Genomic DNA, 15000 nt, shown 5'->3' with positions numbered 1-15000 from the left:
CTATCACTGCCTGCCAGTCCACAGTCTCAGCCTAGCAGTCTAGCAGTCTGCTCAGCTCTGGATCTGTGAGTGTGTGTGGTGTGTGTATGGTGTGTGTATGGTGTGTCTCTGTGTGTGTGTATCTCTGTGTGTTGGTGTGTGTGGTGTGCGTGTGTGTGTGTGTCTGTGGTGTGTGTATGTCTGTGTGTGTCTGTATGAGAGAATTATGGATCACCACTAACTAAGTGCAACTTCTCACCTACCTTTGCGGTCTACACCAGTGTGAGAGTATCAATATTAGGCTTACATGGATGTGCATAAGTATGTGGGTGTGTACGTGTGTGTGTTTGAGTGTGTGTGTGTGTGTGCATGTGTGCGTGCGCCTTTGTTTGTTTTGGAAATGGAAATGATATGGTTGTGTGTGGGCATGCATGCAGCAGCCTGTTAATGTCTGCCAAGTGACTGCATGTGTGTGTGTGTGTGTGTGTGTGTGTGTGTGCGTGTGTTTGTTTGGGCTAGAGTGTGAGAGAGTGCTCTCGGTTTGCCCTCCGTGAGATTGCATATGTATGTGTGTCCAAGTGTGCATGCATGCAGGTGTGTGTGTGTGTGTGTGTGTGTGTGTGTGCAGATGTGTATTACCTTCTGAAGTGTGCTTTGCATCTGGGCCTTTTAGGAGTTTCTGTGGTGACATCATCGCCTCCAGAAGAGGAAACCAGAGAGCCTGAAATAAGATCATCACCATCATCAAGAGTGAGAGCGCGCACACACACACACACACACACACACACACACACACACACACACACACTAGAGTTTCATTAAATCACACATATATTATGCAGCAGGATTGCATCATTTATTAAGTTTGCAATCTTGTAAGTCCACCCCACATTAATTGGCTTCGTGTTAAGGACTTTACTGAGTTGAGAAGACTTTAAAGAGAATATAGCTTTCTGGTAAATGAAATATTCTTTTCCCATGTCCCAAAAAATACATCAAATAAAATGAGTTACTCCATTAATGCTTCTCAATTAGCATTCATAATTAACATGCTATTCTTCTGGGAAATATTTCATTTGTCACATGCATCAAGACAAATCAGTCTGAAATAGTGGTATAACAATAATGGATTAAAATACCTGAATACAAATATTTATTTGAGAAATTGATGCAAATTTTGCAACGTGCCTTCATGCATTTGAATTTATGTTCCATCTTTTGCGAGGAAGATTTTTACTTTCATACAGAGATAGAGGAGGTGAGAAAGACACACAGAAAGAAAGACCCCCCCCCCCACACACACACACACACCTCTCTCTACTAAGGCACACTCAAGAGATACAGCACAGTCATACACACCCAGACACACAGAGGCAGAGCAAACCCAGAGACACACACACACACACACACACACACACACACACACACTCTCTCTCTCTCGCTCTCTCTCACTCAACACACACACACACACACACACACACACACACTCTCTCTCTCTCGCTCTCTCTCACTCAACACACACACACACACACACACACATCTAGAGACAATGCAAGACACACAGACAGAGACACACATACACACGCACACACAGACACACACACACCTCTCGTTGCTGCTGGTTGAGACCATGCGAGGTTCTCACACACAGGGCGATGATGTCCCTGAGGGCCTCCTGCACCCTCTGTAGAGGCCCATCTTCCTCACTCCCCTGCTCCTCCTCCTCCCCCCTCTCCCCTCTCTCTGGGACAGATGGAGGTGCTCTCGCTCCCTCCTGGGCCAGGTTGCTGAGTTTAGTCTCCAGAGTCTGTGAGAGTGAGCAGACACACACACACACACACACACACACACGCACACTTTACTACATCATCTTGTTACTACATTATCAACTTCCAACTCACTAACTTGCAAAGAAAGTAGCAGCACCTGAGGGCTACAATAGCATAGTGCATAGTGTTGCAACAACTCTCTCTCTCTCTTCTGTGTGTGTGTGTGTGTGAGTGCATATAATGTAGCCTATGGAAATGAACCCGCTAACCCGCTATGTTGTTGCACTCTGAAGGCAGCTCTAGCCTCCCCCACTGCGCTGCATGTTTGGCTCATCTGAAGCGGTTGAAGTGAATCTCCACGCCTGACGCAAGGTGCAAGAGCAGGCCTACGCTCTCTTCTGGTTTAGTCCTGCAGGCGAGGGACTGCTTTGGGATTCAGGACGATGGAGAACAACTTCACACTTGGGACTATTTCACATCTTCAACTTCCTCCCCTACTGTCTGTAGCGCACCGTCTTTGTCTCAGTCCTTGACTTGCTTTTGCTATGTATCCTTGACTTGTCTTTATTTCTATCTTCTTCTCTCTATCTGCTTACCTTGGTCCATTTAATAATTAATCAAGGACACATTTGTACTGGCTGATAGCTGCTACTGCTATTGGTCACATAGCGGTGCATGCTAAGTGTGAGCAGCAATGTGAGTGTGGAGTGATGTGTAGTGTGTGTGTACGTAGTGTGTGTGTGTGTGTGTGTGTGAATGTTTAAGTCTGTGTGTATGTGTGTGTGTGTGTGTGTGTTGTTCATGCACTGTCAGCAGCAATGCGACAGTGGAGTGGTGTGTACTGTAGTGTGTGTGTGTGTGTGTGTGTGTGTGTGTGTGTGACAGAGAGAGAGCCACTGTGTGTGTGTGTGTGTGACAGAGAGAGAGCCAGTGTGTGTGTGTGTGTGTGTGTGTGTGTGTGTGTGTGTGTGTGTGTGTGGAGTGGATCATACCTTGAGCAGCACCTGAAAGGCCCCCTGAACGTCCCCCTTCTTCTCTAGCAGAAAGGCAGTGGCCTCATGCAGCTGGTGTTGCTCTGTGATCTGTGATTGGACAAGAGACAGGAAACAGGAAGAGATTGGGTCATCAGAGATGATGCTTCTATACCCATCTAACTTTGAATCTGAGAGAGAGAGAATGTGCTTTAGCATTGTCAGGCAGAGAGAGAGAGTGTGTCTGTGTGTGTGTGTGTGTGTGTGTATGTGTGTGCGTGTGTGTGTGTGTGTGCGTGCGTGCGCCGTGCGTGCATGTGTGTGTGTGTGAGTGTGACTGTGTGTGTGTGTGTGTGTGTGTGTGTGTGTGTGTTTGAGAGAGAGAGGCGGTTATATTGGCAGACATCTATTGCTATTCAGTCAGCATGATTGTATAGGATCCCTTTGGCACTAGCTATTATCCACCGTTAGCATTCGATTAGTTCCTTTATTGGGCTCTACGGTGTTTTGGTGAAGACCGTTCACTATAGTCTCACTAAAGTCCAATTAGCACTGCCTCACAAAATAGAAATGTACACCCACACAGAGAAAGACAGTTGTGTGTGTGTGTGTGTGTGTGTGTGTGTGTGTGTGTGTGTGTGTGGGAGAGAGAGGGAGGTAAAGGATATCTTCTCACTGCTAGCTGCACTGATAAAATATTTATTAGCTGCCACTGCCTGCAAAACTCTACTGATCTCCCCTCTCCTGCTAGCGTGTGCCCTGGCCTTGCGTACTGCAGAGAAGGGCTGCTGAGGGCAGGACAAGTCTCTCTCTCTCTCTCTCTCTCTCTCTCTCTCTCTCTCTCTCTCTCTCTCCCTCTCTCTCTCTCTCTCTCTCAATACAATACTGCCTGGCCAGGCAATCTATTAGTCATATTGCCGTAATGAGCCAAAAAGCACATTAGGATAGCATTACATTTTCAACATGAGAAGCAATTAGTCTTGGCAATATGGCTTCTCTAACGTGATTATGCCATCACCGCAGCTTCGTCCCCTGTTTGGGTCTATGTCTCCGATTTCTGTTTACTTCATTTTCTGACAGAAAGGACGCGCTTGTTCTGTCCATCTTGTTCTCTCCTTCTTTCCACCCTATTCTCTTCCTCTTTCCATGGTGTTCCTCTCTTCTCCCACTCTTTCACTCTTCTCTCTTCTTCGTCTTCACCTTATTTAAGTGATGAAATGTGGGGTATATTTTTGGTCAAAGGTGCGTAGACCTGACAGATAGTGAATGTTCTTGTTCTTGTGCTCTAATCTTGTTGAACGTTATAACCGCAACAAGCTTCCTTCTGATGATTTATGCCCTTTAAGCTGACGTTGCTACCATAGTGGTCAAGGAGCTGGGCTTGCATGCAGTAGCCTGAAAAGTTATGGGTTCATTTCCAGGCTTCCACCATTGTGCCCTTGAGCAAAGCAATTAACCCCAAATTGCTCCGGGGACAATGTAATCCCTTGTAATATAATTGACATTTAAATCACTTTCGATTAATAATGTCTGCTAAATGAATACATGTAAATGTAAGTTCTGATGACATGTATATTTTGCCTAACATTAGTGGGGAAATGGCCAAACAAATGGCTAGTGACCTTCTCCAGCAGCCTAGCTCAGCCCTCCGTATGTCCTGTACGTCACCAGCTTTACTCTACTGCAGTGATTCTCAGACTTCTCAGGTCATTCCCCACTTTGGAGGAGGGGAAGGTTCCAGCCCCACCTGACCCCATCAACTCGGGAAAATGGACATGTTCAAAACATTCCACGTTGCATTTCCTGTCTCGGTCCGCTGGATCAGATGCTATTTTAATTCAAATGTTGGTCTGTTGAGGACTCCTATGTGGCTATGTTGTTTGGATTCTTCCTTGTCAAAATAAAAGAAAGGCATTATAAAAGACATCCTCCTGTTCCTCGCGCCCCACCTGACTTGTCTCTGTTCCCCACTAGTGGGGCCCGCTCCACACTTTGAGAAGCGCTGCTCTGCTGCAACCCGCCCCCACCCCGAGCGCTCCCTGGCGGACGCTTACCTGGATGGTCTCCTCTAGCCGGTAGTCCTGGGAGGTCTGCAGGAAGGCGGTGAGCTCCTGGGGGCTGAAGCGGCACAGCAGGCCCACCAGCTGCTCGTGCACGTCTGGGCCCAGCCGCAACGCCTGGGACTGGGGAGGGGTGCCCTCTCTGGAGGACGGAGGGGAGAGAGAGGCAAACGTAGAGCTTTATGTTTTATCTTACATATTCTGTTAAACATATTGTCCTTCTATGTGTCCATTCAGCTTTGCCAATAATGTTGCTGAAACATTCATGCCAATAAAGCTTTCCTGGAATTCAATTGAATTGAGAGATAGACAGAGAGAGAGAGAGAGAGAGAGAGAGAGAGAGAGAGACGATAAATGTTCACATATGATAACATGCACTTATTTCAGGCAGCTGTTGGCAGGCCTCTATTGTTATTCAGTCAGCATGATCACATTAGGGCCCTATGGCAGCAGAGAGATTTACCACCATTTACTGAAACAGTCATCAAACCACCGAGTGAGAGAGAGAGAGAGAGAGAGAGAGAGAGAGAGAGAGAGAGAGAGAGAGAGAGATAGAGAGAGAGAGATAGTGTGTGTCAGTGAGAGAATCAGTGAGAGAGAGAGAGAGGAGTTGAGTCAGTGAGCAAGACAGCGAGAGAGGGGATGAGAGAGAATGTGAGAGAGACAGAGAGAAATATATGGGCCATATATTGTACTGTATGCCATGTGCTCTGTACATCAACCTTGAGTTTAAAAGTTCTGTACTTCAGTTAAAAGTAAATACATATCTGTTATGGCAATAAAGCTTAACTTGAAAATGAAATTGAAGAGAGAGAGAGAGAGAGAGAGAGAGAGAGAGAGAGAGAGAGAGAGAGAGAGAGGACATAGGGGATAAGAGAGATAGGAAAAGAAGGGAGGAAGGAGTGTGTGAAAGGTAGAGTGATGGATGTAGAGAGAAGGAGAGGGGGAGAATGAGAGAGAAAAGGACAAGAGAGAGAAGGCATGAGCAAGAGGAGAGAAAATCAAAGAGAGGGTGAAGATGGGAGAGAAAACGAGTGGGTGAAAATGAGCTTTAGTGAGAACGACTGGATAGGCGTTTAAGTGTTCTAAATGCACACCATCAAACGCAGGAGCACATTCACACGTTCAGTGAGAGATTTCATATGCTACTACACAAGCCACGTTTAGTGAGAGATAAACTATGCTACTACACAAGCCACGTTTAGTGAGAGATTTCATATGCTACTACACAAGCCACGTTTAGTGAGAGATAAACTATGCTACTACACAAACCACGCTTAGTGAGAGATTTCATAATGTTACTACAAAAGCCATGTTTAGTGAGAGATAAACTACTGTATGCTACTACACAACACGTTTAGTGAGAGATAAACTACTGTATGCTACTACACAACATGTTTAGTGAGAGATAAACTATGCTACTACACAACACGTTTAGTGAGAGATAAACTATGCTACTACACAAACCACGCTTAGTGAGACATAAACTATTCTACTACACAAGCCACATTTAGTGTGAGCGATTTCATATGCTACTACACAAGCCACGTTTAGTGAGTTTGTTTGAGTGTGTGTTATTAACACCTACTGAGAAGACTTTCTGTGGTGAAACTATGCAGGAGCGTTCTCTTCTACACTGTCTGCATTTCTCTTTTTCCAGTCCCAGCCACTTTGCACAATAAAACAATTCAAAAGTATTTTTCAAGCTTCAAAATGAATGTTCACAAACACGTCGAGACAGAGGTTGTTTGTGTGTGTGTGTGTGTGTGTGTGTGTGTGTATGTACAGTATGTGGCTGTGAGCTGAATAGAGTTGGATGGGGACACAATGCTACCACAGCTGGCTAACCCGGCTGCGTCCTGTTTGGACCGGGGGATTGTGAGCGAGTTCAGAGTAGTCCTGGAGTGCTGGTGTGCAGATGTGAGCACATCTCGGGGGCACAGTATGTCCTCTACAGGCCACTGTAGGTCAGCCAGAGCAAAAAAACACACCACTAGATGTGGTTCCCAGAGGGGCTCTGGCCTAGAGGCATGTGTGTGTGTGCATATATGTGTGTGTGTGTGTGTGTGTGTGTGTGTGTGTGTGTGTGTGTGTGTGTGTGTGTGTGTGTATATGCATATGTGTGCACTTTTGTATGTATGTGTGTTTGCGTGACTAGGGACGGTTTTCATTGAAGGTCAGGGTCAAACCATGCTGCAATTTCACCCTCCTATGCACAGAATACACATTCACACATACAAACACCCTCACACACACTGTGCGTATATCTTTCTCTCTCTCACACACACACACTCACACACACATACACATTGTGTGTATATCATTCCAACACTCTCTCTCTCTCTCTCTCTCTCTCTCTCTCTCACATACACACACACACACATACACACACACACACACACACACACACACACACACACACACACACACACACAGTACTGTGGTATATATCACTCCCCCCCCCACACACACACATTTAGTGTATATATCATTCCCTCTGGGCTTGGTTGCCCTCTTATGCCCAGCAGCTGACACAGGTATTCCTGTGGAGCCCACTTCAGCCCTACTACTGTTCTACTCTGCCTGATCTGAATGGACCTGGAGAGAGCAGAGAGAGAGAGAAAGGGAGAGATATAGTGAGTGAGATAGAAAGAGTGAAGGAGAGAAAGATAGAGGAGGGAAAGAGAAAGAGAGAGACAGTAAGATAGAGAGAGATAGTGAGATGGAGAAATAAAGAGGACGAGCAAGCGAGAGAGCGAGGAAATAGAGATGGTGAGAGAGAGCGAGAGAGGGTGATAGAGAAAGAGGGTGATAGAGAGAGCGAGGGAGGTAGGTAGGGAGGGAGGGGAGAGAGATAGAGAGAGAGAGAGAGATGTCCTAGCATGTGATGTAGTGTTGTGGGTGTGTAGTATATGTGGGGGTAGCCCAGACTACAGCTCATAGATCTTCCCCTTAATCACTCTCATGAGACTCACACAGGGGCTACAGGTGCAGCTCTGAGAGAGACAGATACTTTGCCTGTATGTGTGTGTGTGTGTGTGTGTGCGTGTGTGTGTGTAAGTCTCTATGAGGTATGAGTGTATGTGCTGTCTCTGTGTGAGAGTTTGTGGGTGTGCATGACTGTGTGTATATGTGTGTGCCAGTGTGTGTGTGTGTGTACATGAGGAGCACACTATGCTGAGGCAGGTGGGATGTGAGTAAATGAAAAGTCTAGGGACCAGCTAGCACACTGATTTACACACACACCCTCACACTCACTCACACCCTCACACACACCCTCACACACACCCTCACACACACCCACACACACATACACACACACACACACACACACACACACACACACACACACACACACACACACACACACACACACACACACACACACACACACACACACACACACACACACACACACACACACACACACACACACACACACACACACACACGGCTCAGGCATTACTCAGTCTGACACTGCGTACGCTCCCAGATACAACAGAGATACCTAGCACAGAGGGAGGGAGAGAGGGAAGAAGGAGTGAGGCAACCTGATCATTCCAAATGAATAGTCATGAATGCTTTATGAAAACATTCTTCATATTTCAGTATCTGAATGAAAAAGACTGCGTGGAGGGCTTGAGTGAAAATATGCAGAATTGCAGATGACAGGAGAAAATCACATTTCATATTTTATCATCACACGCGCACACACACACACACACTCACACACACACACCCACACACACCCACACACACCCAGACATACACCCTCTCCCTCCCTCCCTCAGCAGCTTTCTCAAAAGAAACTGTAACGGCAGAAAAACTGGCTTGTACACATTTGTGTGCCTGTGTGTTTGCAGGAGATAATCCTACTCTTCCATTCCACTTCCAGCATCCACGGCCTCTGCTGATTGGCCCTATTGAATCACCACACACCTGTCAGCATCCCTCATCGCAGAGGACAGCCTCCACAAAGAGCCACATCTCCTCCTCAATGTCATTCCATCATCACTATAGCACAGTTCAACAGACACCCACTTCCATTCGCAAATAGATTCATCACATTTACAATCATATCCATCTTGGGTGGAATGGAACTGGTGAATATTATATCAACCAATCTGGTTGTTTTGTTGAGTTTTGCTGGCGTGTCCATTCTTTGATTCTGTTTGCTAATACTTGCTCGAGTCTGCGAGCAGTGAGCTGTGATACGGCCCGCTTCTCTCTGAAAGCTTTTTCACACTCACACAAAGAGCAGCCACTCGAGCTGATGGTATAGCCATGGCCTATTCCACATGCCACTTATGTTTATGGCCTTCAATGTGTCCCTTTCGTGTCATTTCTAACAGTCTTTGAATGCCATAGGTTACAAACATAACGTATGGCTATGCATTAGTGGTCTCAAGTAGTCCATAGTCCATCAAGGCCAACTGTGGGGCTCTCAAAAGATTTTCACAGTTTCGAAACTTGTCTGGAACATTATGGTCCAAGCCATTAACTATGTCCATGTGATATAAGCCCCTCTCTCTCTCTTTCTCTCTCTCTCATGACAAATGAAAACTTCTATTGCCAAAGCAATGGGTAGAGACAAAACATATAGATATACTACATAACTGATATAGACATTTGTATAAACGTACTATCTCTCTATCCTCAAATATGTTTGCATAACAAAAGCAGAGCATTTAAACATAAGTTTACATAGAAAATGATTGGAATACAATACATGGCAAACAGACATAGATCTGAGATTAACAAACAAACTGGTCTCTCTGGATGGCACCAGTGCTAACAGTGTGGAATGCTAATCTAAAGCCCTGGGGCATGATTGTTGTTTGCAGTTTGTTGTTAGCATAGTTGTTTGCTGCTATTGTGAGGACTTATCATTTATTTACTTGTTTACTTGTTTGCTTGTTTGTTTGTTTGCGCAATTCACTTACTTGGGGTCGAGTAGATTCTTAAGAAACTGGAACACAAGGTAGTCGTCCTAGTGAGGAAAAGGAAGGTTAAAACTCGGTAGAATATGTGGAAATGCAGATGACGGGAAAATAACATCATATCTGATCATCACATGCATGCACACACGCACACGTACGTGTTTACTTGTGTCTGTTTGCTAATATATTATATCAATCTAAAAGGCTAACTGAGAAGATATTGGAGAACCCCTTTGCAATAATTTAAGCACATAATGTAATCTGAAAACTGCTGCCCTGATTAAAAAAACAGCACGGCTATATATGTATTTAATATCATAATATTATTATATATGATTATATTATGAATAATATTGCTATAATATTATTATATTATGTATGTGTGTGTGTGTGTGTACATGTTTATGTAAGAGAGCGAGCAAGTGTGTTCATCTTCTGTTGTGTACCTCCACACAATTTTCCCTGTGTTGTTGGGAAAGTATTCACAGGTGCTAGTGCTGGTACAATCTCGACTTCATTGAGTAGGTGTCTCGCTTTTTTCACAAATGCGCACACACATACACACACACACAAACACACATACACTGCCCAAATCCCAACCATGCCACCACACACACTCCCAATACGTGAACAAAACAGCCTTTTCAATTAGCACCTAGCCCATCTCCCAGCGAAGCGAAGATAACACAAACCCAATTACACAGCCGACTGCAGATAGGACCTAATCCATTTACTGATACACACGCTTAAGGGGCCGTGTCACCGCAACATGCCATTCCCCAATAACAAGCAGCACTATCAGCCACCGCCAGCACAGATAGCGAATGGCAATATACAGGGGCCAACCGAAAATACACTTTCATGTCACACCTGGGAAAATTCAGATGGGAATGTATGGAAGGTGTGTTGGTGTGTGTGTATGTGTGTATGTGTGATGATCTTCTTATACACTTACTGTATTTGTGTGTATAGTGACACAGACTATGTACATGGTGATGTGGCTGCTGTGTGATCTTTGTGAGTGTGTGTGTGTGTGTGTGTGTGTGTGTGTGTGTGTGATCTTTTACGGTTGAGAGGAACAATATTGAGAATGGGCTGTCTGCATTTTCTGTGTTCAGGAAATATTGCTGTTTTGGTCTCTATCTGATCGACACATCTGTCTGTATGATTCATGTTTAGGATTATCTGACTGAGTCTACTGACTGAAAGCCAATTTGTGAAAAACAACATAAAAATACAAACAACAAAAGAAATGACTGAAGATACAAGATAAAAACAATGATAATAATAATGAATAACAATACCAAACAAAACAATCTTCACAACTATCTAAAGATGAAAGACAGAAACAAGAGAGGGACAAACAGAGTTTTTGATACCTGCAACGTGGTGATAATTGGCTGGATTTCATCAGCAAAGTGCACCGACACCATTTCAGCTGATTTGGAGGGGTCGATGGTCACTAGTTCCTGCCATTAAAGGGGAAAGGGATGCTTGTGTCAGGCCAATAGGAGGTGATGATACAGTATTAAGACCAATCAGAAGTAGGATTCTTGGGAGGTGCCGTACCTGGATGTGCTGGAGGGTTTTGTCCCAGACCGAGCGCTTCTCCTCTGGGCTGTAGCCCGGCATAGAGAGGATGTTGTGGATGTAGTTGTAAATCTCCTCCTGTGTTTAGGAGATTGAGAATGCTTTGTCAACAACTGCTTTGCACTTTCACATTCACCTGAGGGAACCAATTCATTTGTTAATTTTGAGCAAGAGTCAGTTAGGCAGCTAACTATTTCATACAGTAGCATCTTACAGCATTGGGCAGCCGTGGCCTATTGGTTAGGGCTTTGAGCTGGTAGCTGACGACCAGTAGGAAAAATGTGGGCGGGTGGAGTGGTTGAACACTGCTCTCCCATACCCACATCCATGGCTGAAGTGTCCTTGAGCAAGGCACCTAACCCCTCACTGCTCCCCGAGTGCCGCTGTTGAGCAGGCAGCTCACTGCTCTGGGTTAGTGTGTGCTTCACCTCACTGTGTGCTGTGTGTGATTCACTAATTTATGGATTGGGATAAATACAGAGACCAAATTTCCCTCACGGGATCAAAAGAGTATATATACTATACCAAAGTCCTTTTAAGGCAAGTCACGTCACTCGGCAGCCATTTTGGCCATGGGGTTGGGTAGCGACTTTGACCGGTTATCAAAAAGCGTGACCGCCAAGGACCGGCCAAATGATTGGAGCAACGACACTGGAAGAGGCGGGACATGTGCAAACCGGAGTACCGCCATCTTTGCGTTACGAAGTTACCCCATGCATTTCAATGGGCGATTTTTCCAGTGCAGTGTCTCCTCATATAAGTGTCTCTGACTATACTTATACTGCAAACTATATGATATATGCATACTGAGAGTAAACATGAGCAGAGTGAATGCATGGAGACCATTTCACGTTCATACTCCACCAAAACTATATAGTAGTATGTCTTGAGTCTGTGTCACTCAGATGGTCAAGACAGATACGAGAGACCAAACAAAGAACTGAAGGACAATATCTCATTTTGGCTTTGTGAACACAAAATTTAAAAACAGCGGGAGAAAGTGTTGCCAAATCGGTTCTTTTCAGCAGACAGAGATGAGATAACATTTTGGGCTTTGCTGAGGAATAACAGAAGAAATCTCTGCACACTACATTTGATTGCCATAGAATCTGTTGAATAGAGTAATGTCTCAGCAAAGTGATTTCAATCAAAGTCCATGTTGAGAGACAAAGCTCCATTCTGTTCAGAAAATAATGTACCTACAAATTGTTTCCATCCTTTTTTTTTAACACACATCATTTTCTCTTTGAGATAAGAGCGATGCAGAAAACGAGTTGAGATGTTTCTAACTGAATTAGTGCCTGTGAGTGCCGATGCGAGGAGACACATCTGCTCCAATCAAGCATTTCTTTTCTGTGCTCTTGCATCAGTTTTCCCCCCGTTTTTTTTCTGTGTGAAAATAAATCACTGCGGTAGAGAATTGGTTTGCATTATAGATTTTCGGGGATGCTTTGGTGAGTTTGCAGCAGTGGATGGCCATGACTTTGACAGGCGAAGAGTTTATTTGTTCAGTGCAGCAGCCCTGTGAGTTACTGAAGTGAACTGAGAGGAGCTGGTAATGACTGTGTGTGTGGTGTGTGTGTGTGTGTGTGTGTGTGTGTGTGTGTGTGTGTGTGTGTGTTGTAGGCTACTACTGACCCGGGTAATAGTGACCAGTGGTGGTGCCCAATGGAGGAGAATAGATGCTGATCCATGGTAACGACCGACTATACGTCCAGTGCATGCCCAAAGGCATGTCCCAGTTTGTAGATGCACATATAGCCCTGTCCTAGTCTTTCCTGTCACAACACTCCACAACACTGGACCATATAGCTAAGATATTACACTTGACTTTTAGACTCTTAAATGTTGTAATCTAAATAATGTGATTAGCACACAGCTAAGAGTCAATGGGGAGTTTAAATGAGAAAGCAAATGGGTGTAGAGGCCGCTGAAGTGTTTTGGTTTGTTTGGTTGTATGTCTATTGTATCAATGTCAAAGCCACGATGCACAGTCGGAGACTGACTGACAGGAGCCAGTGGATCTGGGTGCCATGACAACAATGGGACAGTTTAGATCCAGGAGGCCCCAATCAGAAACGGTTGATAAAGCAAGACGATTCATAACAGGGTAATATCCTGTATCTGTTAGGAGTCTGGAAGTAGCAACAACATCCTAACTCCACAGTTAAATTATTTATCCTGTGTCTGAAAGAGTGTTTCATTAGCATCACAATGACAGAAAATTATACACATAATATTTAAAAATATTTTTCTTCTTTTATTGCTTATTCAGAGAAAAGCTTATTTGACGTAACGGACACGCTTATTTAGGAGTCCGGAACTACGTACCATTTCGTTCCATAAACAAACCCCTTTATGATTTATCTTTGTAACTAGACAAGCTTTGCCCCAACAGAAACAAGGACAAACTGCTCTTTTAGACTCACCTGCAGTTGCAGCAGATTTTTCACAGTTATGCAAATGATTTCGTAGTTAAAAACAACCATTCATTTGTTTAAATCTTTACAGAAGGGGGTTGTATTTTTCAGGAAGAATTGAGGCTGGAAAGGGGAGAGAGGTTGAAAACAAAGCTGTGAATAATAAGAGAGATCGGGAAAAAGTAGCACAGCTCACCTTTCTCAGGGGATCCTTCAGGTAGCAATCAATTATCCTGTCATAAAGCTGCTTCTTCTCATACATAAATTCACAGATCTGGTAGCTAGGGGAGAGAGACAGACACAGAGAGAGAAAAGGAGAAAGAGAGAAAGAAAGAGAGAAACGAAGAGAGAGAGAGAGAGAGAGAGAGAAAGAGAGTGTGAGAGAGTCAAACCTTAAGGAAACTATTGACTAGACTATTCCATTAATTTAACAGGAGTGCGCTGGCTTCAGTGCCATTTTCACAGTGTTGAATCAATCCAGGCAGGTCAGGCCATCCCTCAGGCTGGGGGAGGGGGAGGGGGAGGTGGGTGGGGCTGCCTCTGTTGGTGCTATTATGCTGCGGTGAGTGTGTATTGATCTCCGTACCTGGGCGGCAGTGTCTCAGGCTCAGTGAGTTGGTGGAGGGGGGGTGGGGGGGTTGGTTTGTGGCTCACCATCACTGAGAGGCTTACTTCAAATCGACTGCACACTAAACTACACACACTCGACTGCAGGCAGTGAAAGCGAGGTGAGTTTTTAAGGAGAAGTTAGAGTGTGTGTGATTGTGCAGATGTGTGTGTGTTTTTGTGCTTGCATATATGTGTTCTTAAATGTGTGCCTGTGTCTTTGTCTGTGTCTGTGTGCTTATGTGTGTGTATAAACAAAATTTGCATGTGTGTGGAATGTGTTTGTGTGCATGTCCATGTGCTCACCCACAAATCAATGTGTGTGCTTGGGAGTGTATACACACATGTGTGTGTATGGTACCATGTGTAGTGTGTGTGGAGAGAGAGCATGAAACTTACAACTCGGCCTTCTCTGCCAGGTAGAGAAGCCGCCCCTCGTCAAACTGCACCACTCCTCCCACCTGCAGGAGTTCCAGCAGCACCTGTTGACCAATCACAGCACAGCACAGCGGTCACCTGACCTGCGTCTGTTTGGACGCACATTCGGCCTACGCTGCGTGATGTGCAATAATTCTGTTTGTTTTTTTGGGAATGTGTGTTGGGAGCTACCTGCTGCCTCTCTGTGTGTCTGGAGTCATCATCGGGGCTGCAGAGGAATTCTAAGA

At 44.8% G+C, this 15000-nt stretch overlaps 1 protein-coding gene across 1 annotated transcript in view; it reads right to left on the bottom strand.

Moving 5' to 3' along the window:
• Positions 1-15000, bottom strand: part of vps8 (VPS8 subunit of CORVET complex) — an 85671-nt gene that overhangs the window by 37658 nt on the left and 33013 nt on the right. Inside the window, exons 29-38 of the mRNA XM_062527528.1 lie at positions 14945-15000; positions 14735-14817; positions 13926-14010; positions 11289-11387; positions 11099-11188; positions 9723-9769; positions 4774-4921; positions 2741-2830; positions 1586-1786; positions 619-700 (exon numbers count right to left, since the gene is read on the bottom strand). The exon at positions 14945-15000 is cut by the window's right edge and continues 1 nt beyond it. Of these exons, the coding sequence (XP_062383512.1) occupies positions 619-700; positions 1586-1786; positions 2741-2830; positions 4774-4921; positions 9723-9769; positions 11099-11188; positions 11289-11387; positions 13926-14010; positions 14735-14817; positions 14945-15000 (981 nt within the window). The remainder of the gene's footprint in view (positions 1-618; positions 701-1585; positions 1787-2740; positions 2831-4773; positions 4922-9722; positions 9770-11098; positions 11189-11288; positions 11388-13925; positions 14011-14734; positions 14818-14944) is intronic.

Source organism: Sardina pilchardus, chromosome 23, assembly GCF_963854185.1.
Source record: "Sardina pilchardus chromosome 23, fSarPil1.1, whole genome shotgun sequence".
Lineage (NCBI taxonomy): Eukaryota > Metazoa > Chordata > Actinopteri > Clupeiformes > Clupeidae > Sardina > Sardina pilchardus.
The sequence above is the reverse complement of the archived record's forward strand: the minus strand, read 5'-3'. Positions and strand labels throughout refer to the sequence as shown.